The 20,678-nt window shown below is 40.8% G+C and overlaps 3 protein-coding genes across 3 annotated transcripts; 1 reads left to right on the top strand and 2 right to left on the bottom strand.

Moving 5' to 3' along the window:
* The first annotated feature begins 92 nt into the window (after window positions 1-92).
* LOC115673990 (delta(7)-sterol-C5(6)-desaturase-like) lies at window positions 93-4,243 on the top strand. Its single transcript, XM_030596262.2, has 3 exons — window positions 93-545; window positions 1,789-2,094; window positions 3,767-4,243. Exons 1-3 carry the CDS (start codon window positions 326-328, stop codon window positions 4,060-4,062), a joined length of 822 nt encoding a protein of 273 aa, XP_030452122.1. The 5' UTR covers window positions 93-325; the 3' UTR covers window positions 4,063-4,243.
* A 349-nt stretch (window positions 4,244-4,592) lies between these two features.
* On the bottom strand, window positions 4,593-8,377 carry LOC115673989 (LEAF RUST 10 DISEASE-RESISTANCE LOCUS RECEPTOR-LIKE PROTEIN KINASE-like 2.4). The gene is made up of 3 exons (XM_030596261.2): window positions 6,337-8,377; window positions 6,185-6,220; window positions 4,593-6,003 (listed from the first exon to the last, which is right to left on the bottom strand). The coding sequence occupies exons 1-3, from the start codon at window positions 7,088-7,090 to the stop codon at window positions 4,835-4,837; spliced, it is 1,959 nt and encodes a 652-aa protein (XP_030452121.1). The 5' UTR covers window positions 7,091-8,377; the 3' UTR covers window positions 4,593-4,834.
* A 1,270-nt stretch (window positions 8,378-9,647) lies between these two features.
* LOC115673991 (uncharacterized) lies at window positions 9,648-15,477 on the bottom strand. Its single transcript, XM_030596263.2, has 5 exons — window positions 14,818-15,477; window positions 13,920-13,956; window positions 12,088-12,324; window positions 11,965-12,012; window positions 9,648-10,327 (listed from the first exon to the last, which is right to left on the bottom strand). The coding sequence occupies exons 1-5, from the start codon at window positions 15,129-15,131 to the stop codon at window positions 9,926-9,928; spliced, it is 1,038 nt and encodes a 345-aa protein (XP_030452123.1). The 5' UTR covers window positions 15,132-15,477; the 3' UTR covers window positions 9,648-9,925.
* Window positions 15,478-20,678: the final 5,201 nt, after the last annotated feature.

Below are 20,678 nucleotides of genomic sequence, written 5' to 3'. Positions count from 1 at the left end.
CACACCCAACTCCATTTGTCAACATCCTGGCCAAGCCAACCAAAGATATTCCTCCCCGTGTCTGCGTCTCTCTGTCCCTGTCCCCCCGTGTCTTCGTCTCTCTGTCTCGTCGTCTTCCTCGCCTTTTCCATCTAATCAACCGAGCTTTTCTTCGTCATCGTGCCTTACAAGTCAAGTTCACTGCCCACCCACTATTCCTCACTGCAATTCGAGACCTGGGTCGCCGCTCCCTCCTGCCCCCCCACAACTGACGCGCCGCGCTTCCGGCTCCCGATCTCCGGCGACGTTCCCTCCGATCCCCCACCCGACCAGCCTCGCCGGCGCGATGGACGCCGATTACCTGGGCCTGTTCACGGCGGAGACATCCCTGTACAACCGCATTGTCCTGGGCAGCCTCCTGCCGGCGTCGGCGTGGGAGCCGATGCCCCGGTTCCTCCAGACCTGGATCCGCAACTTCATCGGCGGATCCCTTGTTTACTTCCTCTCCGGCTTCTTGTGGTGCTCCTACATCTATTACCTCAAGCGCAATGTTTACGTCCCTAAGGGTAGCTTCTCTTTTCTCTTCTTGGTTTATCCTTTTTCTCTCTCTCTCTGGGTTTCTCTTTAAAGTTTTCTTCTTTTCCTGATTCTCCTCATGGCATGATGAGCCTCTACTATTTTTATGGTCAGTATTCATAAGCATAAATAGGGTGGGTGTGATTGTCAGATTGATGGATTGAATTTGCTACAGAGATGTGATGTTGATGTGTGCTATTCTGTGAATGACGCAGTATAACTCAAATAATTTGTATTTGTTTTTCCTTCCATTGGCTGATTCCTAGAAACACTGTTCCCTTTCTCTATTTTGGATTTGATTTAGATTAGTTTCTTCGATCTCAATTTATCTTGTAGAGTGGGTTATATGTTTCCTTCGAAGTGGCTCAATGATTTAATTTGTTCCATGTTAAATGGTTGATGCAGAACATCTTAGAATCTAATCTGCTGTAAGTGCTGTTGACAGCCGCTTTATGCTTTCTAAAAGTTTTGATTTTTCACTTACTTCCATCACCTTGAAAGGTTTTCTCTTTTTACCAGATATTTAGATGGCTGGACCGTTGTTTAACAAATTCTGTGCTTTGATGCATTTTCTTCAGAATATTTCGTTTAGTTTTTAGATGTTGTGCAATGCAGTTTCTTCCTTCCTTCATGATCTGTGAGATGTGTCCTGCAGATATTTCATTATTTTTTTTTCCTTTTGGAATTCCCTGGCTGCCATAAACCATCCAAGTAACTTCTAGGTCATCTACATCATCAATTCAAATGGGGAGTGCTGCTAATTCAGCAAGCATCGGTATCTATAATTTTGTGCCCTCTGGATCTTGACATTAAACCATTCTTAGGCTCAGCTTAACTGGGTCGCATTTAACAGGTTATGAAATCAGCTTATTAATGCATGCTTTTATTCATGGAGAAGACACTTTGACTTGTTTCTTGCTTTAAAAGCTGTGATTATGTTCAGCTGTTCATCAAAGAAGTCTGCTAGTTGGATCCCTGTCGACTATTTTTTGTCAAGCAAATGGCAGTCATCAACATTCTCTGTAGGGCTTAAAATACTATGTGACTGCTTCCTTGCTGATAAGATTTTTCTCGGAGAGAACGTTATACATTATTTCCAGTGCGAGATTATGTTATATGCACTTGTAGTTGGGCTAGCCTACGATATTTCTTGTCTATTTAAACTCAGTAATGATATCTGGTTGCTAGACTGTTGTGTATTTTTTTTCAATCTGTCAAATTCTCTTGCTGCAGATGAGATTCCTACGAAGAAGGCAATGCTGTTGCAAATATATGTTGCGATGAAGGCAATGCCATGGTACTCTGCTCTTCCATCACTTTCTGAATACATGGTTGAAAATGGATGGACGAAATGCTATTCAAGAATAAGCGATGTTGGTTGGCTTGCATACCTTGTGTACATGTCAATTTATCTTGTACTGGTGGAGTTTGGGATATATTGGATGCACAGGGAGCTGCATGACATTAAACCTCTTTACAAGCATCTCCACGCAACACATCACATCTACAATAAGCAGAACACACTTTCTCCTTTTGCTGGTGAGTTCTCAGTCTGCTAAGTGCAGTAACATGCCCTTTGTTGGTAGACTTTATTTTTGTTCAATCAATAGAATTATGCAAATGATTGTACATTTGCTTACTTTTATTGCTGAAAGTCCAAATCCAAGAGTTTCGATTATGTTCTGCTGCTGCTTAATTTGAGTGCTACACCTGGCTACTGCATGATCTTGTAACAGTATTTGGTTTTGTACCCGTGCTCCTTTAATTTGTATTGATTGATGCAATCTGAAAACTTAGCATACAGTGTCCTTGGATCTTTAGATTCTACAATGTAACTGAACCTATAAAACAAGTGTTATTAGGTTTGGGTAGAGAGATGTTTAGAAGATGTTATCGAAGATCTCCTTTTCTTTCGTGGGTACGGCATATTGTATATTCTACTCACTCCTCTTTTGTGTCAGCATGTGGCCCCTTCTTGCCACTCTTATTTAATTGAAGTGCTCTCTAGATAGATGTTGCTAAATCCTTCTCCTTCCGTAGCTCTTGATATTAAAGGACAAGTTGCAGACTTTTCCTGCTATGCAAAACACTTTGAAAGCAGGATAGGGTGATAAGTTGTTCAAATGTATATCATCACCCTGGTTTTTGTAATGATATCACAAGACAAAAGTACTGCTTTGAGCTCATAGGACCTACGATCTTGTTAGAGAGAGGGGGTCAAGTTGCTTGCGATGACTCTTGAGTTTTAGGTGTAGTTTTCGGGTTTTATTTCGGTTTGACATTTGCATTAGCTATGATCTGCATATGTTTCGAATCTTGGGTCAAGTTGCTTGCGATGACTCTTAAGTTTTAGGTGCAGTTCTCCGGTTTTATTTCGGTTTGACATTTTGCATTAGCTATGATCTGCATATGTTTCGAATCTGTAGCTTTAAGAATTGTTATATCTTTGACTTCAAAAAAAACTAACAAAAGGTGGACTATATGTTCTTGTATAACACCATTCGGAATGATAATTCTAATACTTTCCTTTTTCGTGTTTACTCGAAAGACAACCCCAGCCCAAGCTGCTGGCCCTGGTGTTTCTTTTAACTTCTATGTTGACTTTCGCTAGTTGGTTTTTGATGCTGAAAATAAGTCAGATCACAATTAGACGGTAGAAACAGAAGTTGGGCCATAAACCTCCTATCTAGGCCTTTAGTTTGCTGAAACAAAGTTGGATGACATTTAAGGAGCAACCCATGATGTATGAATTATGTTGAGTTTCACGTAAAATCTAGCTGCAAACAAAAATTACACCCAGGCAATTACTCTTCCCAGCGTAATTCCTACTTAGCAGCCATATTTCTCAAGGTATCAAGTTAGGCACAGTAAGGCATCTGCAGATCATGGACATGATGTTATTGGCAATCTGAAAAAATGATTTTATTGACGGCTTATTTATCAGAGCTGTTTCGTGTTATCTTTTCCCAATATTGTTTACTTATCTGTTAGTGGCAATTAAATGTGTTACCAGTTACTGCTAATGTTCGCCTTCTCCTTTCCATTTCTTCATGTACTGCATTTTTCTTGTTCCTTGTCTCACCTTGAATGCTTATGGTATGTTTTTCTCCATGCCCTCACCCTGTGAATAATACAATCCCTCTCTCTTTTGTTCGTATTTTCATGTATGCATAAAGTACAAGACTAATCATAAGTTGTTTCTTTATTTTAGGCTTGGCATTTCATCCTCTAGATGGGATACTGCAGGCAGTGCCACATGTTATGGCACTATTCCTTGTGCCAACCCATTTTACAACGCACATCGCTCTCCTATTTCTAGAGGCGATATGGACAGCAAATATCCATGACTGCATCCATGGTAAGCTTTGGCCTGTAATGGGTGCTGGTTATCACACTATCCACCATACCACATATCGCCATAATTATGGCCACTACACCATCTGGATGGACTGGATGTTTGGAACACTCCAAGACCCCATAGATGATGGATCCAAGAAGGTGATGTGAATTATGAAGGGCTTTGTGCCAATTGTTGTCTAAATTCTTGTTTGACTTGGGTACTTGAATTTTCATTTGCGTTGCTTCCTAATTGTGGCACTTGCTTGTAAATGATGTTGCCTGTTAAGATGGTCCGGTATCCTGGACTAGGAAATACTTTTAAAGTAGAAGAGAAGATTTATACTACAAATTATCTCGCTCTCAATAGTCATCAATGGGTTATAGACTCGATGTCCATCGTCAGAGCGAATGACAGAAATGTAGAGAAAGTAGATCTTGAGTGGCTTAAGTTCTAGTGAGCAATACGGGCTTGCCTATATGTTCAGGTATTTTGACTTCTCTGTCTCGAAAGGGGCCTTAAACTCGTATCAAGTATTTAACGGTCGAATTTAGATGTGATGGGGATGAATCAATAAAACAAAGCTTCTTTTGATCAAGTGGGGTTGGTTCGTTATTCTGGTTCAGAAGCAATGCTTCTTTGTGAATGTACGCAACGTAATTGGGACTCTACTTAAGCTGTCAAAATCTCTCTAAATTGATTTCACAAAGAGAGCGCGGACTGAAGCTGCAGATGCAGTTTTATGTGGTATAATAATATTGCAGTCTTCTTACGCACCAGCACATGAATCATCAATAAGGTGCCAACCTTTTACATCAAGTGTTCTTAATCTTCCTAAGAATGAAGAATATGATTATCTTCTAGCTGAACCGGCCACTTTATGTATATCACTGAAACAGAAGTTTTGAACAATGGTTAGCTTATCTGCAATTGATTGCCTTCCTAGTCTTGTGAATAATGTGAAGGAAGGTTTGTACTGCCTTGCGATGAATGAAGAGAAGCAGATGTTGCAGGATTGATGTGCGGTGCAGGAGGAGAAGAAGGAAAGGGTTTAGGTGGCACTTGGAGAGCTTCATGCCTTCTCTCTAACATATTGACCACCCTATCCATCGATGGCCGGTTCCCCGGACACGTCTGGATACACCATAGACCTACCTGGATCATCTTTTTCGCTGCTTCTTTTCCTGTTTCATTCACATTCCATTGCAGTTTCAGATCCTCCTTCAACATCATTTGGCTGTGCACCCAGTGCGGAAAATAAACTTCGCTGCTGTTTGTAAGTCCAGCCTCGATGTTTCTTCTTCCACCCACCATTTCTAGGATCATCATCCCAAAGCTGTAGACATCGGACTTGTCTGAAACTACTCCAAAATTTCTCGAGAAGACTTCTGGAGCTATGTACCCCACGGTTCCTCGGGCGCCCATCATAGACATAGCGCTCTCTTTCCTGTTGCTCAGCTTTGAAAGACCAAAATCAGAGATTTTAGGGCAGTAATCTTGGTCAAGAAGGATGTTTTGCGGCTTGATGTCAAGATGAAGTATTCTCGAGTTGCATCCTCTGTGCAGGTACTCCAGGCCATGGGCGACACCAATGGCAATTTGGTAGATTTTCTCCCACTCTAGTCGATCAACATCCATTGCCTGACCCTCTGCAAATATATACTTTTCCAGTGATCCATTAGGCATGAACTCGTAAACAAGAGCCCGTTTTGACCCCTCGGAACAGAACCCGAGTAGAGTAACGATGTTTACGTGCGAAGTTCGGCTGATGCTGGCGACTTCATTGAGAAATTCTTCCCCATCGCCTTTAGACTCGGACAATATCTTCACTGCCACTAGAGAGCCATCGGGTAGTTCTCCTTTGTACACACTGCCATAGCCTCCCTGACCTAGCTTATCTCTGAGGGAGTTGGTCATTTTCTGGACATCTTTGTAACTGTACCTTCTCGGGGCGAAGCCTCCACATTTCTCTAGGAACGCCTCCACTCTGTTGGTGCCCGATGATTTCTTCTTCCAGAAGAAAATTACACTATCCGACATCGATTTTCTCATCAAGCGATGGACGAGGAATATCGTCCCGACTATACTTCCGAGTCCAAGCATTATCGCACCTTAAAATGCAGAATCCATAAGTTCGGGGTCGAAAAGTAGACAACACGAATATTTCCAATATGAGGCTGTAAAAGCTCAGCTTTCGTGGATTAGGTGAAGAGGTATATCAGAAAGCCATAGACAGATCAGTTCAGTTTAATACCAAAACAAAGAAATAATTCAGTTCAATCGAGGTATTACCTATGAGAACCCCAGCTTCCAAGCTCAACTTGGATCCTGAACAATAAAAATTGTGGGACGTTGTCATTTCGCATCCCAGAAAAAACCATGTCTGAACTGCATCTTAGCGCAGACAACGATGATTTATGTCGTCAAGGAAATGCAGCTGTTACCTGATCCGGAGGGACATCTTAATAGATAAGGCCGATCGGGACAGAAGCAGATGGGATGGAAAAAGCTCGTGTTGTATCCACATCGTCCGCCGGAGCTCCGGCATTCAGTGCACGCCGTGTCATCCACGACCCACTGGACCTTGAATCCTTCTCTGATCACTTCACCAAGCGAGGATGTCTTATTCTCCATCAGGATTTCTGATGCTGTCGGAAGAACCGGAATAGTCTCACTGGCATGGCAAGAACCGAATCCTCCACCACTCAAAGCAGGACCGATTGTGTAATAGTTGCTCTCATTGTATGCATCGTTTCCATAACAACTGAATTTGCCGGAGGCAATAGATGTGTTCATGGACGAGCAGTTGTAGAACAGCGTGAGGTTACCAAATTGGCTAGTATATATGAAAAGGTAGCTCATGGTGGTGTTGACGATCTTTGGGGGGCATATATTATCGTAAAAGTCTGATCTCGAGAGCTTCAGGACGTGATTGTCGTGGTCGATCTCGAGGACCCGATACTTCTGCGACGCGATTTCTATGGTCGTGACTTCGTCCTCGCAGAGGAGCTTGAATTCCGGTAGCCCGCAGTAGAAGGGCAGAGGACTACCCCAGAAAGGATAGCTCGCGTTCTGGATGTTCCCGCAGCTGAACTGGCGCCCACAGTCGACATACTGCTGATCGACGGAAGCGGAAGATGCAGGAAATGTTAAGAAGAAGAAGGCGGCGGCAACGACGAGAAGATAAGGGTTAAGCATTGCTGAGTTTGTCAGTTGACTTCAGCCTTGGAGGAGTCAACCTACTTTCGAGAGAGAAGACTTAATGGTTAACTTGGAAAGAAATGGATCTCCTTGTTGGGGAGTCTTCTATTGGTAATCGGGGGTAGTTGAGTTGATTCTTCAACCGATTAAGCCGTGTCGGGGAGGTGAAGCCGTGTACCGTCTTCAATGGAAGCGAGCATCTTCTTCGTATCAACAGTCACAAGCAAAATGGGGCCAAGAAAACCTTCCGCAGCAAGAGCCGCCCACTTGGACTTGTCAAGGAATGCTTCTAATGCTTCTAATGCTCAACGCCGTCCTCACGTCATTTGTCGTTAACGTGATCAAAGGGAGTCAAATTTGTTTGCTCGACTCTCAACCAAACAGCGCACCCGAAAGGACCGGGGCCAGCGTCATCCATTGCTATGTGCCAAGTCCTCCTTTTCGTCCTTTCTTTCTGACTGTTCCCACTCTTTGAGCATTCGATCGCGAAGCTAATCCAATCGAATGCAGTGATCCTGTCGTTTTGCGCGCGCGCGGTACGATCATCTGGACACATAGGTCCGTGCTCGAGGAGGTGACTTCCGGAGATTACGCAGGCGCGATTGCTTTGAGGGAGTTCTCTAAAGCATGCTGATAAATGATAGGAAGGAGTATGTAGATCCTTCAAAGGCCGAAGTCGGGCCTAGGACGGGGCAAAATGGAACGAAGGGAGACTCGTTCGACCATTGTGGTGGTGGGGGAAAAACCAATCGCATCACTCGGGGTCAATGTTTTCTTAAGTAGACCCCATTGTGAATCTCACTACTAGTAAAATTAACCAACTCAGAAAACTACAATGGTCGATGTTAGACAAAAAGTACTCTGGCTCAGAAGCAATCTGGGCCAGAATATCTTCAAAGGACAAGGAATTAGCTGTTTCGAGTACGCCCTCTTGAGTAAGGACCGGTTCAGATTGTAGAAAGTTTCCACCTTCCACAGAAACCGGTGCTTACAATCCCACCTGCCCTTTTCAGCAAAAAAGATGAACGCCGTGAATGCGAATCACAACGAGGACAAAATGCTAAGAACCAAAAGAGCGAATCTACCAAATTCCAAAACCAGAAAGGTTTCTTTCCCATCTTAAACAGACAACTTGTTCAAGCATGGAACATATTGAAACCTTCCCATACGCATCTTTCTTACATTCTACCCTTTTCTGTCATTTTGTTTCGAAAAATAATACGAGTTGCACTCATTTTACTGGTAGTGTGACCGATAGAGTTGATCACAATGTAGGAAGTATGTAAGCACTTGTACTTCTGAGTACAAATTAATGTGTATCATTTATTGATACATGAATATGTGATAACTCAAAAGACAAAGCGGCGTAAGTTTGGCCTAATATGACTTGGGGAGAGCCTCGACTCCCACTTCCCCTCTACAAATTTTGGTGTTTTCAACTTCGTTGTGATTCTCAATATATAAATATGCCCTAATCTAAAGTGCATACATGCTAAAACAATTCTGTTGACACCTATTTTCATCTTCCCCCTTCCCATTGGAAAATCTGGCGGGTTGCGACAAATTCGAACAACATAGAGTAAATAGTACTTAGAGTAGATAGCCGGCATTGCCTTCTTATTTTGGCCCGGGGCAGGACCCGTGAACAACAATATGCATGAACTATTATGAGTGCTTAAACCCGAGCTAAATGCGAAATGAAAATAGTAACGCCATATGTAAATGCTGAATTTAATTCTATGCACATGTGGAACTAGTACAAAAATTATCCAAGACCAAATTGATCATAAATTCTCTCCTGATTGTAAAGCTCCAACAAGCAAATCTCAATATCAACTCCACTCAATTAAAAGGATCTAAAAAATGACCTAAAGAATCTCTAAATGCAAAAATGCACATGTGATGTGCCAAATGAAAGACAATATTTACTTTTTTGCTTCTCCTTTTCTTGCTGGGATTAAATTTTAAACCATCTAACCAAAATTTTGAAACTTCTACTAAAAACCCTAGTAATGCAAAATGCAAGAATGCAACATGTAATGAATAAAATATTTTTTTAAAGGAAAATAAGTTCCAATTTTTTTTTGAAAAAAAAATATGAAAATGACCTTTGGGCAAATATTTAGGTGTCAACACAGTTGCATTTCAGATAGATCCTCCCTGTATTTTCTCAAAGGAGAGAGAACCTTATGTATCTAATTAGACATGGCTGGACAAGCCAATTAACCCAGAAACTATCTCATAATCCAAGCACAAGTGGATGATGCAGAATCATTTTATTGAAAAGAGATTGCTCCATCACCCGTATCACAGATGCATAAAATACCCTATCCTCATCGAGATATTGCCAATGGTCAAGTATGTGCGTCCTTCCATTCTGACCCAAAAAGTTAAGTAAACATGGTGGGATCTCTAAGGACAGGTATTGCTTCAAAAGTAGATAAAGAGAGACTTACCTCCCAAAGTGGTTGCTCTGCACAAAATCTGCATGAACTGATAAGATTCTGAGACAGGAGTGCATTTAAACAAACAAGAACAAAGATGGGCAAGTGTATATAGAAGAAGATGATCCGTCTAATTACGAAATCATTCCCTTTGAGTTTCAACTATGCACTACCTCCACAGGAGTACAAAGGATTTATTATGTTCAATTGAACTTCTACAATGCACACATACAAATTACAGCTTAGCTCAAATCACACTTCAGTGTTTTGTTTCCATCTAAGATTGATACACTGTTACAGAGCAAATAAAGAATATATACCTTCTTGGGTGAGTAAATATGAAAACCAAAAACCTGTTCTGGTGGGAGTTAAATGGCTGGCTGTATTTTCACCAAATTAAGCCCCTTTTTCTCCTAAACCAGTCAAGACGATCGGTGCTCATACGAGATTGTTCAGGCTTTACTGATTTCTTAGACTTCTCCAGCCGACTATCTAAGCTGTTCCTGGAAACTTCAGGAAGATCTGGAGCCAACTCAAAAGTATCCGAAGCTCCAGTATCTGATGATTTCTTTTGGGCTTCAGAGTCTCCATTGCTCTCCTTTGTATTGTTTGTCGTGACTTTTGCTTTGTTCAAGCTCAATACAAACATTTTTAGATGCTTAATGTATTCCGGGTAAAGCTCGAGATTGCAATGTCCACCCCCACTTATCCACAGAGGTTCATACTTAATCTTACAAAGCTCCGATAGCTGTTTCCCATGCGAACAGTCAACTACTTCATCTGCAGTTCCCTGAAGAAGGAGAAGAAGAAGAAGAAAGAGATCATCAGAAAATTACTCTTCAAAAATAGCCTCCAATCATGGCGGAGTTGTGGCTTGAAACAACACCACCATCATGGCTAAAGAGAAACACGAGAAAAACCAGAAAGAGTAAAATAACAACACAGAACATTTCACATGTAACAAGGCCCAAGAATTATAATCCCGCGAAGCAAAGTTCCCATTTTTTCATGCAATAGTAAGAACAAATTCCAAACAAAGTACGCTGAAGAGTTCCCCCAACCAGTTCGTAGGTTGAATTATTGCAATGCTTGTCAGGGGATGGAAAGAAACTACCAGTGTGAAGTTGTTACTTCTAACTGTTTCTCCCAAATCTCAAGCATTTTTTGTGGATTCTTTCCTCTAGAATTTAGTTTGCTTAACAATCTTTTCTGAATGGAGAAAACAGTGTTGTTCCTATAAGAATTAAACTAAAGATAATCACAGGGACAGCCTGGAGTTTTCACCAGTGGGGTCAACAATATAAGAGCAAATTACCTTGTTGTAATTTGTTTGCAATCATCTTAAATGATGTTATAACGATCAGATTTAACTTTACTGACAAGTGATATATCATTAATCAAACAGGGATTTTCATGTCATTGTAGAAGGAGATTGTCATTGATAAGTTCTCATTACATCAAAGCATTTTATAATCACTTGATAGTGCTAACATTTTCATAGGAGTTACACATTGAAAAAGAAAAGAAAGTAATGTTTTCCCAAATGAACGTTACTTATTGATTCTTTTAAATTCCCTTTTAATTCCTTAGCTTTTAAGTAGTGGCAACTTCTGAAACAACATGAGAACATATCGAACATGACACAAATTTACTATAGAGAAATCCAAACTCAACACGACTTCGCTCAATATTGATACGTTCACATGTTTTAATCCATTTTCTTTGAAAAGCACATTGTAGTCAAATTGGGACATTTACGTAATAACATGAAATGACACGAATAACCAACACAAACATGACACAAAAACACACATTTTTGTCAACCTTATTTTAAGCTTGGAAGAAATACTATGGTGGGTAGCATTTTTTTATTTTGTTTCTAATTGATTGATTTCAAATCCATGTCTCAGTATGGTGTTCCTATTGTCATTACCACACTATTACCATGTGAATACAATATATATCTTTTGACATTTATGATTAAGTAATTAGCAGTTAAAATTGTTAGAATGGGAACATGATAGATAGAGGATCTTCAACCAATTTCAAGTGCTCACACTTGTTTAAATTGTGATCTTCGGACACATTCTCTATTGGAATTTGGGCTCTTTCAAATTCTAAATGGCCAAATTTCAGGTGTCTAAAATTGCGGGGTCATAACTTCTAAAAAGCAATGTCAAACAAATATTCAGGTATCTGTCCCTGGATCATTATTCAGTTGGTGTAATCTCTTACTCATGATAATCAAAAAGTTGGTTTTTGTACTATAATTTGGATATTGAATTATTCCTACGTTTGCATTTTCCTTGTTTACAAACCAAAACCTTTTTCTCTCCACATGCAGAGAGAGAGAGAGAGAGAGAGAGAGAGAGAGAGAGAGAGAGAGGTGACAACAAGATTGCAGTATTTAAAGGGAAGTTGACTTACATGAATTACAAAAACCGGACAATTCACCAGTCCTATTTTGTCAAGATTCTGTGAAAAACAAAGTTCAGTAACCTGTATCGGGGAAGAAAAACAAACTGAAAACTATCAGTATAGAAACATTACCTTGTAGATATCAAACCAGTACGTCCTCTTGACAGGGTACAACACTCTGAGTCCTGAAAGAATAGGACTATGTAATACAACACCCCTCAAATTTGGAACACGTGATGCGAGGTCGACAGTAGGTCCACTGCCAACAGACTGGCCATATAAGATTAACTTTTCGTCTTGAACTCCATACTGTTCCTTAAGGCACTTATATGCCGCATCGATGTCGGCGTACGTGTTATATTCAGTTGGCTGATAAGGAAAAACACGGAATTGGACTTTCATTATTTTGTGGCCTGATAGCTTTTTATGTAAATCATGGAACAGAGTTAACTATACTTGAAGAATATTATCTGCTTGTTCTAATAGCACGTTTACTCTCTGCAGATAGAGATTATATTTTGCAAAACAAGTGATGACTAACAGCACATTACAAAAATTAGAGTAGCATGTGCTCAGAACGTTATTATCGATAAAGTAATGCACTTAGAGTAAAAGAAAAATGTAGATGCAAATTATACCTATGAGCCAGTAAAAGTCACAGTGATTATGAGATTTATCACAGTGTAGTCTGCAATTTTGGACCCAGGTATTCCAAGGTCTATCTCGTTCATTCTCCCTCCCTTCTAAAGTTGCTGTTTTTCTTGTTAGAAGAAATTGTTGCTCTCTAGTTTTTTTCGTGAATGGGTCTCTTATGGCAGCCGTGCTGGCAGGGGTCATTTTTGGTCAGGGGGACGGAGAGGTTCAAACAAGATAATGGTTAGAATCGGAGATCAGGGAGTATAGAAGAGTGCACTCTTTCATATCTTGGAACCATTTTGAAAAAGGATTGGGAAGTTGATGGAGCATCTCCTCTTATAGTTTAAGCTAGATTGTTCATGTGGTCCCATGTGCGACCACAGAATTTCACCAAAACTAAAGGGAAAACTCTATAGGACTGTAATAAGATCAGCGACACTTTATGTTATGGAATATTAGATGGTCAAACACTAAGACAAGCACAGATGAGCATTATATAGGACAATGCATCTTTGGATGTGTCGGCACTTGACAAGAGATGAAAATATAATTGAATCTATTTTAACGAAGTTGGGCTAGCCAAGATAACTAAGGTTTATCAAAATGAAAATTGGACATTATAAGTGAAAACAACTGCGGATAGACCCAAAACAAAATTTGAAGGAGATAACAAGGAAAGACACGGAGCACTTCATTGTTATACTAAACATGATTCGGAATCAGGTGCAGTGATGAAAAAAGATTAATATACTCGATCCTACCAAATGAGATAACATTTGCTTCGGCATCATTTCGGTTTTAGGAAGGGGGGGTGTTCATTGAGGGCGTAGGATGCATTGTGAACTGCTACGAAACAACTGCAGATTTGTTATGCATTTAATGAAAATTGTTTTGTAGCACAATAATCCCATCTTGTGCCATCAATAAATGCCAGGTTAGCTAATGTCATCAATACAATATGGATGTTTAGCAGGTAAATCTTTCCACAGATCTTTCGTCATACAGCAACCAAACTCTGTATTTATCTTGCAACATTTGGATATCTGTTTCAATGATAATGCTAAATATATTACAAGTGTTTGTGTTTGACAGCATTTTTGTTACTTTTGAGGAACATGGTGATGCTATGGCAGTTACTATGAAACATGGAGCTCACCAAATGACTTGAAATACAGAGTGTATATTCAGAATTGCGACTACAACTGATCTTAAAGGAGTCGTGCAGGAAGCTCAAGCATAAGTTTCTTGAATAAGTAGAAATTGAAGAATTACTAAAACAAAATACTCTTCTGCAATTACTTAAAGCTATAAAGAGACCACGCACCAACCTTTCCGGTAGATTGCCCATAACCAGAATAATCGTACCTGAAACATGCAACAGAGGAACAGTGAGCAACCCTTTATATCTATCATTGGCTGATCACAGTGGATAATACATCGAGAGCAAAGACCAGTACATAAGTAAAGGAGTTTTTAATTTATCCTGTGGTGTCACTAATTAAGGAAGAAATACTAGGATGTAATACTAAGACTGTGTGGCATGCTGACGTGATGCTAGCCATCCAATCAAATGCCCTCACTTGTTATGATGGATGACACCACGCCAACACGCCACAATGAATAAGGGTCACAAATTAGATTTTCCCCTCCCAATGATCTGGGGACATCAATATTGGAGCAATCCCTCAGATCATTCACACGGGTCAGGCAGGAGAGAATCAGCATCCTCCAATCCATCCAGCCCTCCATCTTCAGTTTAGGAATAACGTTCTCCACAGTAATACCCAAACCCAAAATTGGTTTTCTTGTGCCTCAGGGGAAAAGATAATGCAAAGAGACCTCCCTTACAGAAACTTAATGGAGCACTAGTTCAAGAAGCAAACAGCTACACCAACAAATGACCCCACAATAGGAAGTTTGCCATTGGTTTTTCATCACTTTAAGAACCAAAAGATCCAGCGCACCGCAAAAACAAAAAAAAACTGGGAACCTTGGTCTTTATAATTCAGTATTCAGAATGAGTTCAAAAATCAAACAAGGTTAATTGGAAAGGCCATTAAATTCACTTGATCAGCAGGTAAAATAGCAAATTCTTACAACAAGAAGTGACACAACCACACAGCTTCTTCTATGAGCTAAGCATCAAGCTAAGCAAAGATCAGTGAGTGAGCTCCGAACGCTCCAAATTCTCTACAGAGAACTGAATCCCGTCCAATTTGAACTCACCCCATGATATTGACCCTCAAGCGCTTACTCAGTTCGACGAAAAGCTCCATCATTTGCCCCAAATCCGCAGCATTCCCGTGGGAGTACAGCACGGTCGAGGAAGCCCTGGGGTGCGCCACGTGCACGGCCACGATCTCGTTCCCCCGCCGCGTCCTCAGCCTCATCACGTCGACGGCGGCGTCCCCGACGGCCAGCTCCGGTATCCGCAGCCTCCCCCGCCAGCCGTCGTCCTCGGCGGCGACGACGGTGTAGGACGGCGGCTGCGGGGGGAAGAAGGCGAACTTGGCTGCAATGGACGACGTGACCCCGCCCATCTCCTTCTCATCAGACAAGGCGACCGATTCATGCAACCCCAAGGAGACGCCCTCTGCAGCAGATCTCGAGAGGAGAATCTCTCAGGCAGATCGGCGGAGAGCGCGAGGGGCGGCGCGTGGACACGACGTCGGCGGCGCGTCGGGGGGCGGGGGAGGGGGGCCGGCGCGTCGGGGTCGAAACCTGTCGGATGAGCTTTCCCGTTTCTCCGGGGAGGGCGGCGGCGGCGGAGGAGAGGGCGGCGCGTGAGGTCAAGTACGGCGGGCCGAGGAGGTGCGAAGGTTTGGTCGAACGTTAAAAGAGAAGGAGAGAGAGAGGGGTGTTTTGGAGTGGTCGCGTGACGGCGGATTTCAGGTTCTAGTATATTCCAATTTAACATATGCCTCCCAAAAAAAAAAAAAGACTAGGCATACCGATAAATTGACATATTTATTTATTTCGCGAAAAAACGTATCGTGTCTTTAAAATAACTATTTATTTTCGACGCCCACAAAAATGTCCACACATAAAATGTTATCGATAGCGAAAATATCTTTTATTAACTAATTATTTCAAGCGATACTAGCGAGCATATTTATAAAATATATATTTTTTAGTTATTTAGTTTTCATGAAACAAACCAAAGGGATTTGGCATGGGAACAAGATATCCAGGGGACTATATATTTAACTTTTACTTAAGTTTAATTAACTATATCTCACACTTTTCGGTAGATTTGCCGGTTACACATCGATTTATGATGTCAATTGCCATGCATTTAACCTTTTGTTCCTTAAATTTATTATTATTATTATTATGCAATCAACCAATTTCTAAGTAAAACCCGAATACATTACCGGTTATATCGACACCACTCCACCGTCTGTATCCTCCTCATCACCACGAATTCCGATCAATGCGCATTAACCGAAAAAAAAAAAAAAAAAAGGGAATTTTGTTTCGGTTACGTTCGGTTACATTGAAAGTAAAAACAGAAATTTTCCGGTCGAACAAATTCAGGATCCGTGGTATATCAATTTTATGGATGGATCTTAGCGTTAGGGGTGTAAATGGTTCGGTTCGATTCGGTTTTTCAAGAAAACCAAACCGAACCGAACCATTAAGGGTGCCCCCTTGAACCGAACCGAATTTGAACCGAACCGAATTGGAACCGAACCGAAAAATCGATTTGGTTCGGTTTGGTTCGGATCAGTTTTCGGTTTCAAGTTCATTAAGCAGAGAGAGAGAGAGGAGAGAGGAGAGAGAAGGGGAGAGAGGGGGCAAAATAGCCATAAACCGAAGTGTTTATTTTAGTTCGGTTCGATCCAAACCGATCCGAACCGAACCGAAAAGAAAAATTGATTTATTTTGATGATCCGAATCGAAATCGAACCGAAATGCACTAAATTTTCGATTTGATTCGGTTCTCGATTCGATTTTTCAGTTCGGTTCTGACATCCCTACTTAGCGTCTCCTACGCAAGTAGGTGTTCGAAAGGAAGAAAGAAACGAAGAGAGCACTTGTTGGCCGGCCCCCGCGCGCGCGTGATCCCTCTCCCCTCCGTTTTCAACAGCGGAGGACGTGTGATCATTCATCGTTCTTGGGAGACAAACAAACGAAACGAAGGGGATTGGAAAGGGGGACGCGATTGTCAAAAAGGTGCTTTTTGGTAGTTAAACGTCCCGCTTTATGTAAAAGAAAAGATGTGTTGCATATTCGCTTTCTCTTTGTCTCGACATGCCAAAACACGTCACGGCTAAATGCTGGTGGGGGGGAGTAGCTTTGGAAAAAGAGAGAGCTTCCCACGGAAAGATTTGGACTTTGCGGGGGGGAAGGTGGTGCAATTGGCTTTGTTTAATGCAATTTCCGGGGTTTCGAATCGAGGCGAAAGACAGTAGCGCTCGCGCGAGAGCGGGCGGGTGCGAGCGAATTCGCCCGCGATCGCGCTCACGGTTTTGATGCCTGAGCTGGGGAACGAGATCTCGGATCGAAGGGAAGCGAGGCGGCCGGGTGAAATGTAGGTCTGGTTCCGCGGTCCGATGGATCGGGATCCCCTTTTGGTTCGCCGTGTCTTGGAGACCTCCGTGTCTAGCTTTGACAACTCTTGAATCTTCGGTTGGTATATATTCCGATAAACTCTCATATGACTTATTGAAAAAGGATAGAAGAATATATTATGGCCATTCATATATCATGTCATTGAGTTTTATATAAATGATGATTCTCAATATGTTGCATTTATAACATGACTTAAGCTCTAATAAGTACCACTAGATTAAGTAAAAAACCAAAACACTGGTTGGAAAGAATTTTAGAAATTTTCAACTTTTTCGTTAATTGTACTACTACGGTGGTGACGAATTCATATTTCTCCTACTGAACCGTCTATCGTTTAGTCATTTTTTAGAGTTATTAAAAGTTTACACTACTTATTTTTTCATCGTATAGCGGTCAAGTGGTATCTCGATCAGTTTTCGTACACCTTAATTAGCCTATCTCCCTATGCGACTTTAAGGATGCACTTTCCTTCATCGGCCTAGAGTACTTAAGATTTTACATCCGAAGTTCTACCAACATGGCAACAAGATGTGAATCTAAGACCGTGGATAGGAGCAAATATTCCTCTTATCCTCTAAGCTAACGCCTTGTGATAAGGTTTGATCACGAGATTCATACCATTCATAATCAGAGAAAACGGATCGAAATGAATAAATTGATATTCATACATACATACATACATATACAAATATATATATTATATGTTCACAACAATCATAGTCAAGAAAAAAATACTTGAAAGGGTTTTGATATCATCCATCGATGGATGCATCCTTCGAAAGATAGGCGTAATGCAGGGGGCGGCGACACTGGCAAGAGCACGACATTTGCAGGTGTCATGGCCAAAGTGCAGTCCACATGGGGAGTAAAGAATCATTGTGAGTCCAGAACCAGGGAGTCCGTCCCATGAGATAAAAAAGCACACACAAAAGAGAGAAAGAAAGAGAAGCGCACTAACTCCTTTCGTCGCATCCAAGTAAGTCCTTAAAAAGGCTTTGTCTCGATCATTATCCGAATTTCGAATTACCGAGATAAAGAACTTCCAGAGAGCAGAAGATAAAGATACATGAGAAATTGGGAGTGGAGCCCCGGAAGGGCCACGGGCACGGAGAGAAAAAAACAAAAGAGAGAAAGAAAGAAAGAGAAGCACACTAACTCCTCCATAATTGAGAAGTATCTTCTCCTTTTACGAAAAGCCGAAATGGAAAAAAAAATTAAATCAAAAGCCTCTTATCTTGAAGAGCAAAAAGGGTACACATAAAAAGGAAAGGACGAACATCCCCCCCAACCCCATCAAGAAAGAGGGCCAGAGCCTCACCACTTGGGTCAAATTGGTGTTTAGTGGAATTTGGTCCCACTTCGTTTGCATCTATAAATTGGGAAATGGCTGGGATGATCAACACAAGGGCGAGTGATTAGGGTTTATCTATAATGGAAAAACCGGGAAAAAAAAAAAAGATATCGTAAGTGCCGTAATTTTCGTACAGTCGCTTACTTCAATGCCGGTTGAGTAAAAATAAAATCGAATCACTCTACTGTCATCGGTGATCTGAATGGCCGAAAGATCCGATGTGCTATTAATTTATTGTATAAAGCCCAACGAGGCTGCTCGGCGAGATGAAGTGAGCAAGTGAGCCTCTGCACAGACGTCATTTAGAAATCGGTTCGCCCCAAATTAATGAGAAGGGGGCAAAATTCAGTACATTCTCAAGGAACCCTAACCCCAATTCTCAAATCGAGACAAAATCACTCTTATCAAATTTGCAGTGGAGAGCAGAAGAAACAGGAGAAGCGGTTCACGATTGTGTCGACAAAGCCTAAGAGGAAGGTCAATATAACATGATTGCAGGCCTGGCCCCTAGATTCGTGGCAAAGGAACCATTATTAACAAATGGCATCATTGGCATTTGCTTCAGCACTTCAAGCTTACCTCTGTAAGTGGTACCCACACAACCGACCCGCATCACCACCTTCTTCTCTCTTAAGGCTTGCCATTTTAGCGGCAAATTTATCAAAAATATACTGATTTGGAGTTTTTGGTGATTAAAAAATTAATTTGAGGTAAATTTATCACAATTGTACTAGTTTAGAGTAGTTCGGAGTAAATTTGTCATAAGTGTACTAGTTTGAGATTTTTTGTGATATTAACCCAATAAAAATTTAATAAATAAGAAATTGAAAATATATCAAAATATAATATGAATAAAATTAGGGCTTTAGTAACAACCGTGGGAAGTGCAACAATTGATGCGAACACATTGCCATGGTCAAAGATTGATGAAATGAGTGTAGATGATGAATATATGATGAGTGAGAGAGAGAGAGTTTTCCCCCCCGGCTTTAGATTAAATATCATCGTTTTGGTTACTTATGTCACATCGGATGAAGAATTTTCCACGCTAGACTTCAATTTCATTTTAAAAAGCCATGTCGAAGTAAAAAATTAATTTAAAAAGTCACGTAGGAGGAATCGCCAGAATGACACTCAAGTGATCGTTTAAAAAGTTTTAGCACTAAAGTAAGTGTCGTATAAAAGTTATGACACTTGTAGTATCATTTTTTCAAAAATAGTGTATACCAATGAAGCATATTTTACATGAGCAACTTCTTTTACTTTTTATATGAGGATTATAACTACCAACTTTTTGAGATATATGATGCATAAAGCCGCTCGCATAAATTCTTTTCACTCGGCCATAATATGCTACGACTACCCTTACTTCAAGAGAAATTAAGGAGAACTTTTTTTAGTTAAAGAAATATTTTATTCATTTCCATGGATGTACAATAGAGATACGCAATTCAACTACAAACCAAGACAACAAAACAAGTTTTAGATAAGAAGATGAATCATCAAAATAAGGTTATGAGTCACATCCTCAAAAGTAGTAGATCTGAAACTTTTTCAAGCCAAAGTCGGTGGTCGATCACCAAATTCATCTTCAGTAATAAGCACAAATCGAGATCTTCATCTGTTGCTATTGTTTTGCCTTTCAGTGGTGTGTGCCTAGCTTCAGTGTCCTGACACCATCGCCGTGTAAAGTAACAAGGTTAAATACGCACAGATCTAACACTTGTGAGAGCGAAACCTTTACGTAACTTCTGTGATCTTCTTCAAAACTGGACCTATAAACCAACGAAACTCGAGGAAAACGAAACCTCAAAATCATATATGAAAAAAAAAAAACCCCAAATCTAGACTAGATCAGGGAGAGAGAAACTTCTAGATTTAGACTATATTAAAATATAAAAACTCCTCAAAATGGGAGGAAAACAAGAACAAGATAATAAAGAACCAAATCAGTCAAAGAAAAAGGAGAAGGGATGGGGACCCCTCCATGGAGATTGAAGAAGAAGGTTGTGTGAAGATATGAGGGAGAGGAGAGAACCCTAAAGAGAGGGCAGGGAAAAAGCAAACCGGTTAGAACTTGACTTTCCTAGCATAAGCCCATTCACCCAAATGGGCCTATAATATAGGTAGACATGGGCAAAATAAATTACAAATTTATATA

The sequence above is a fragment of the Syzygium oleosum genome, unplaced genomic scaffold (genome assembly GCF_021117445.2).
Source record: "Syzygium oleosum isolate NSW1041296 unplaced genomic scaffold, Sole_v2.1 Sole_v2.19, whole genome shotgun sequence".
Lineage (NCBI taxonomy): Eukaryota > Viridiplantae > Streptophyta > Magnoliopsida > Myrtales > Myrtaceae > Syzygium > Syzygium oleosum.
The sequence above is the reverse complement of the archived record's forward strand: the minus strand, read 5'-3'. Positions and strand labels throughout refer to the sequence as shown.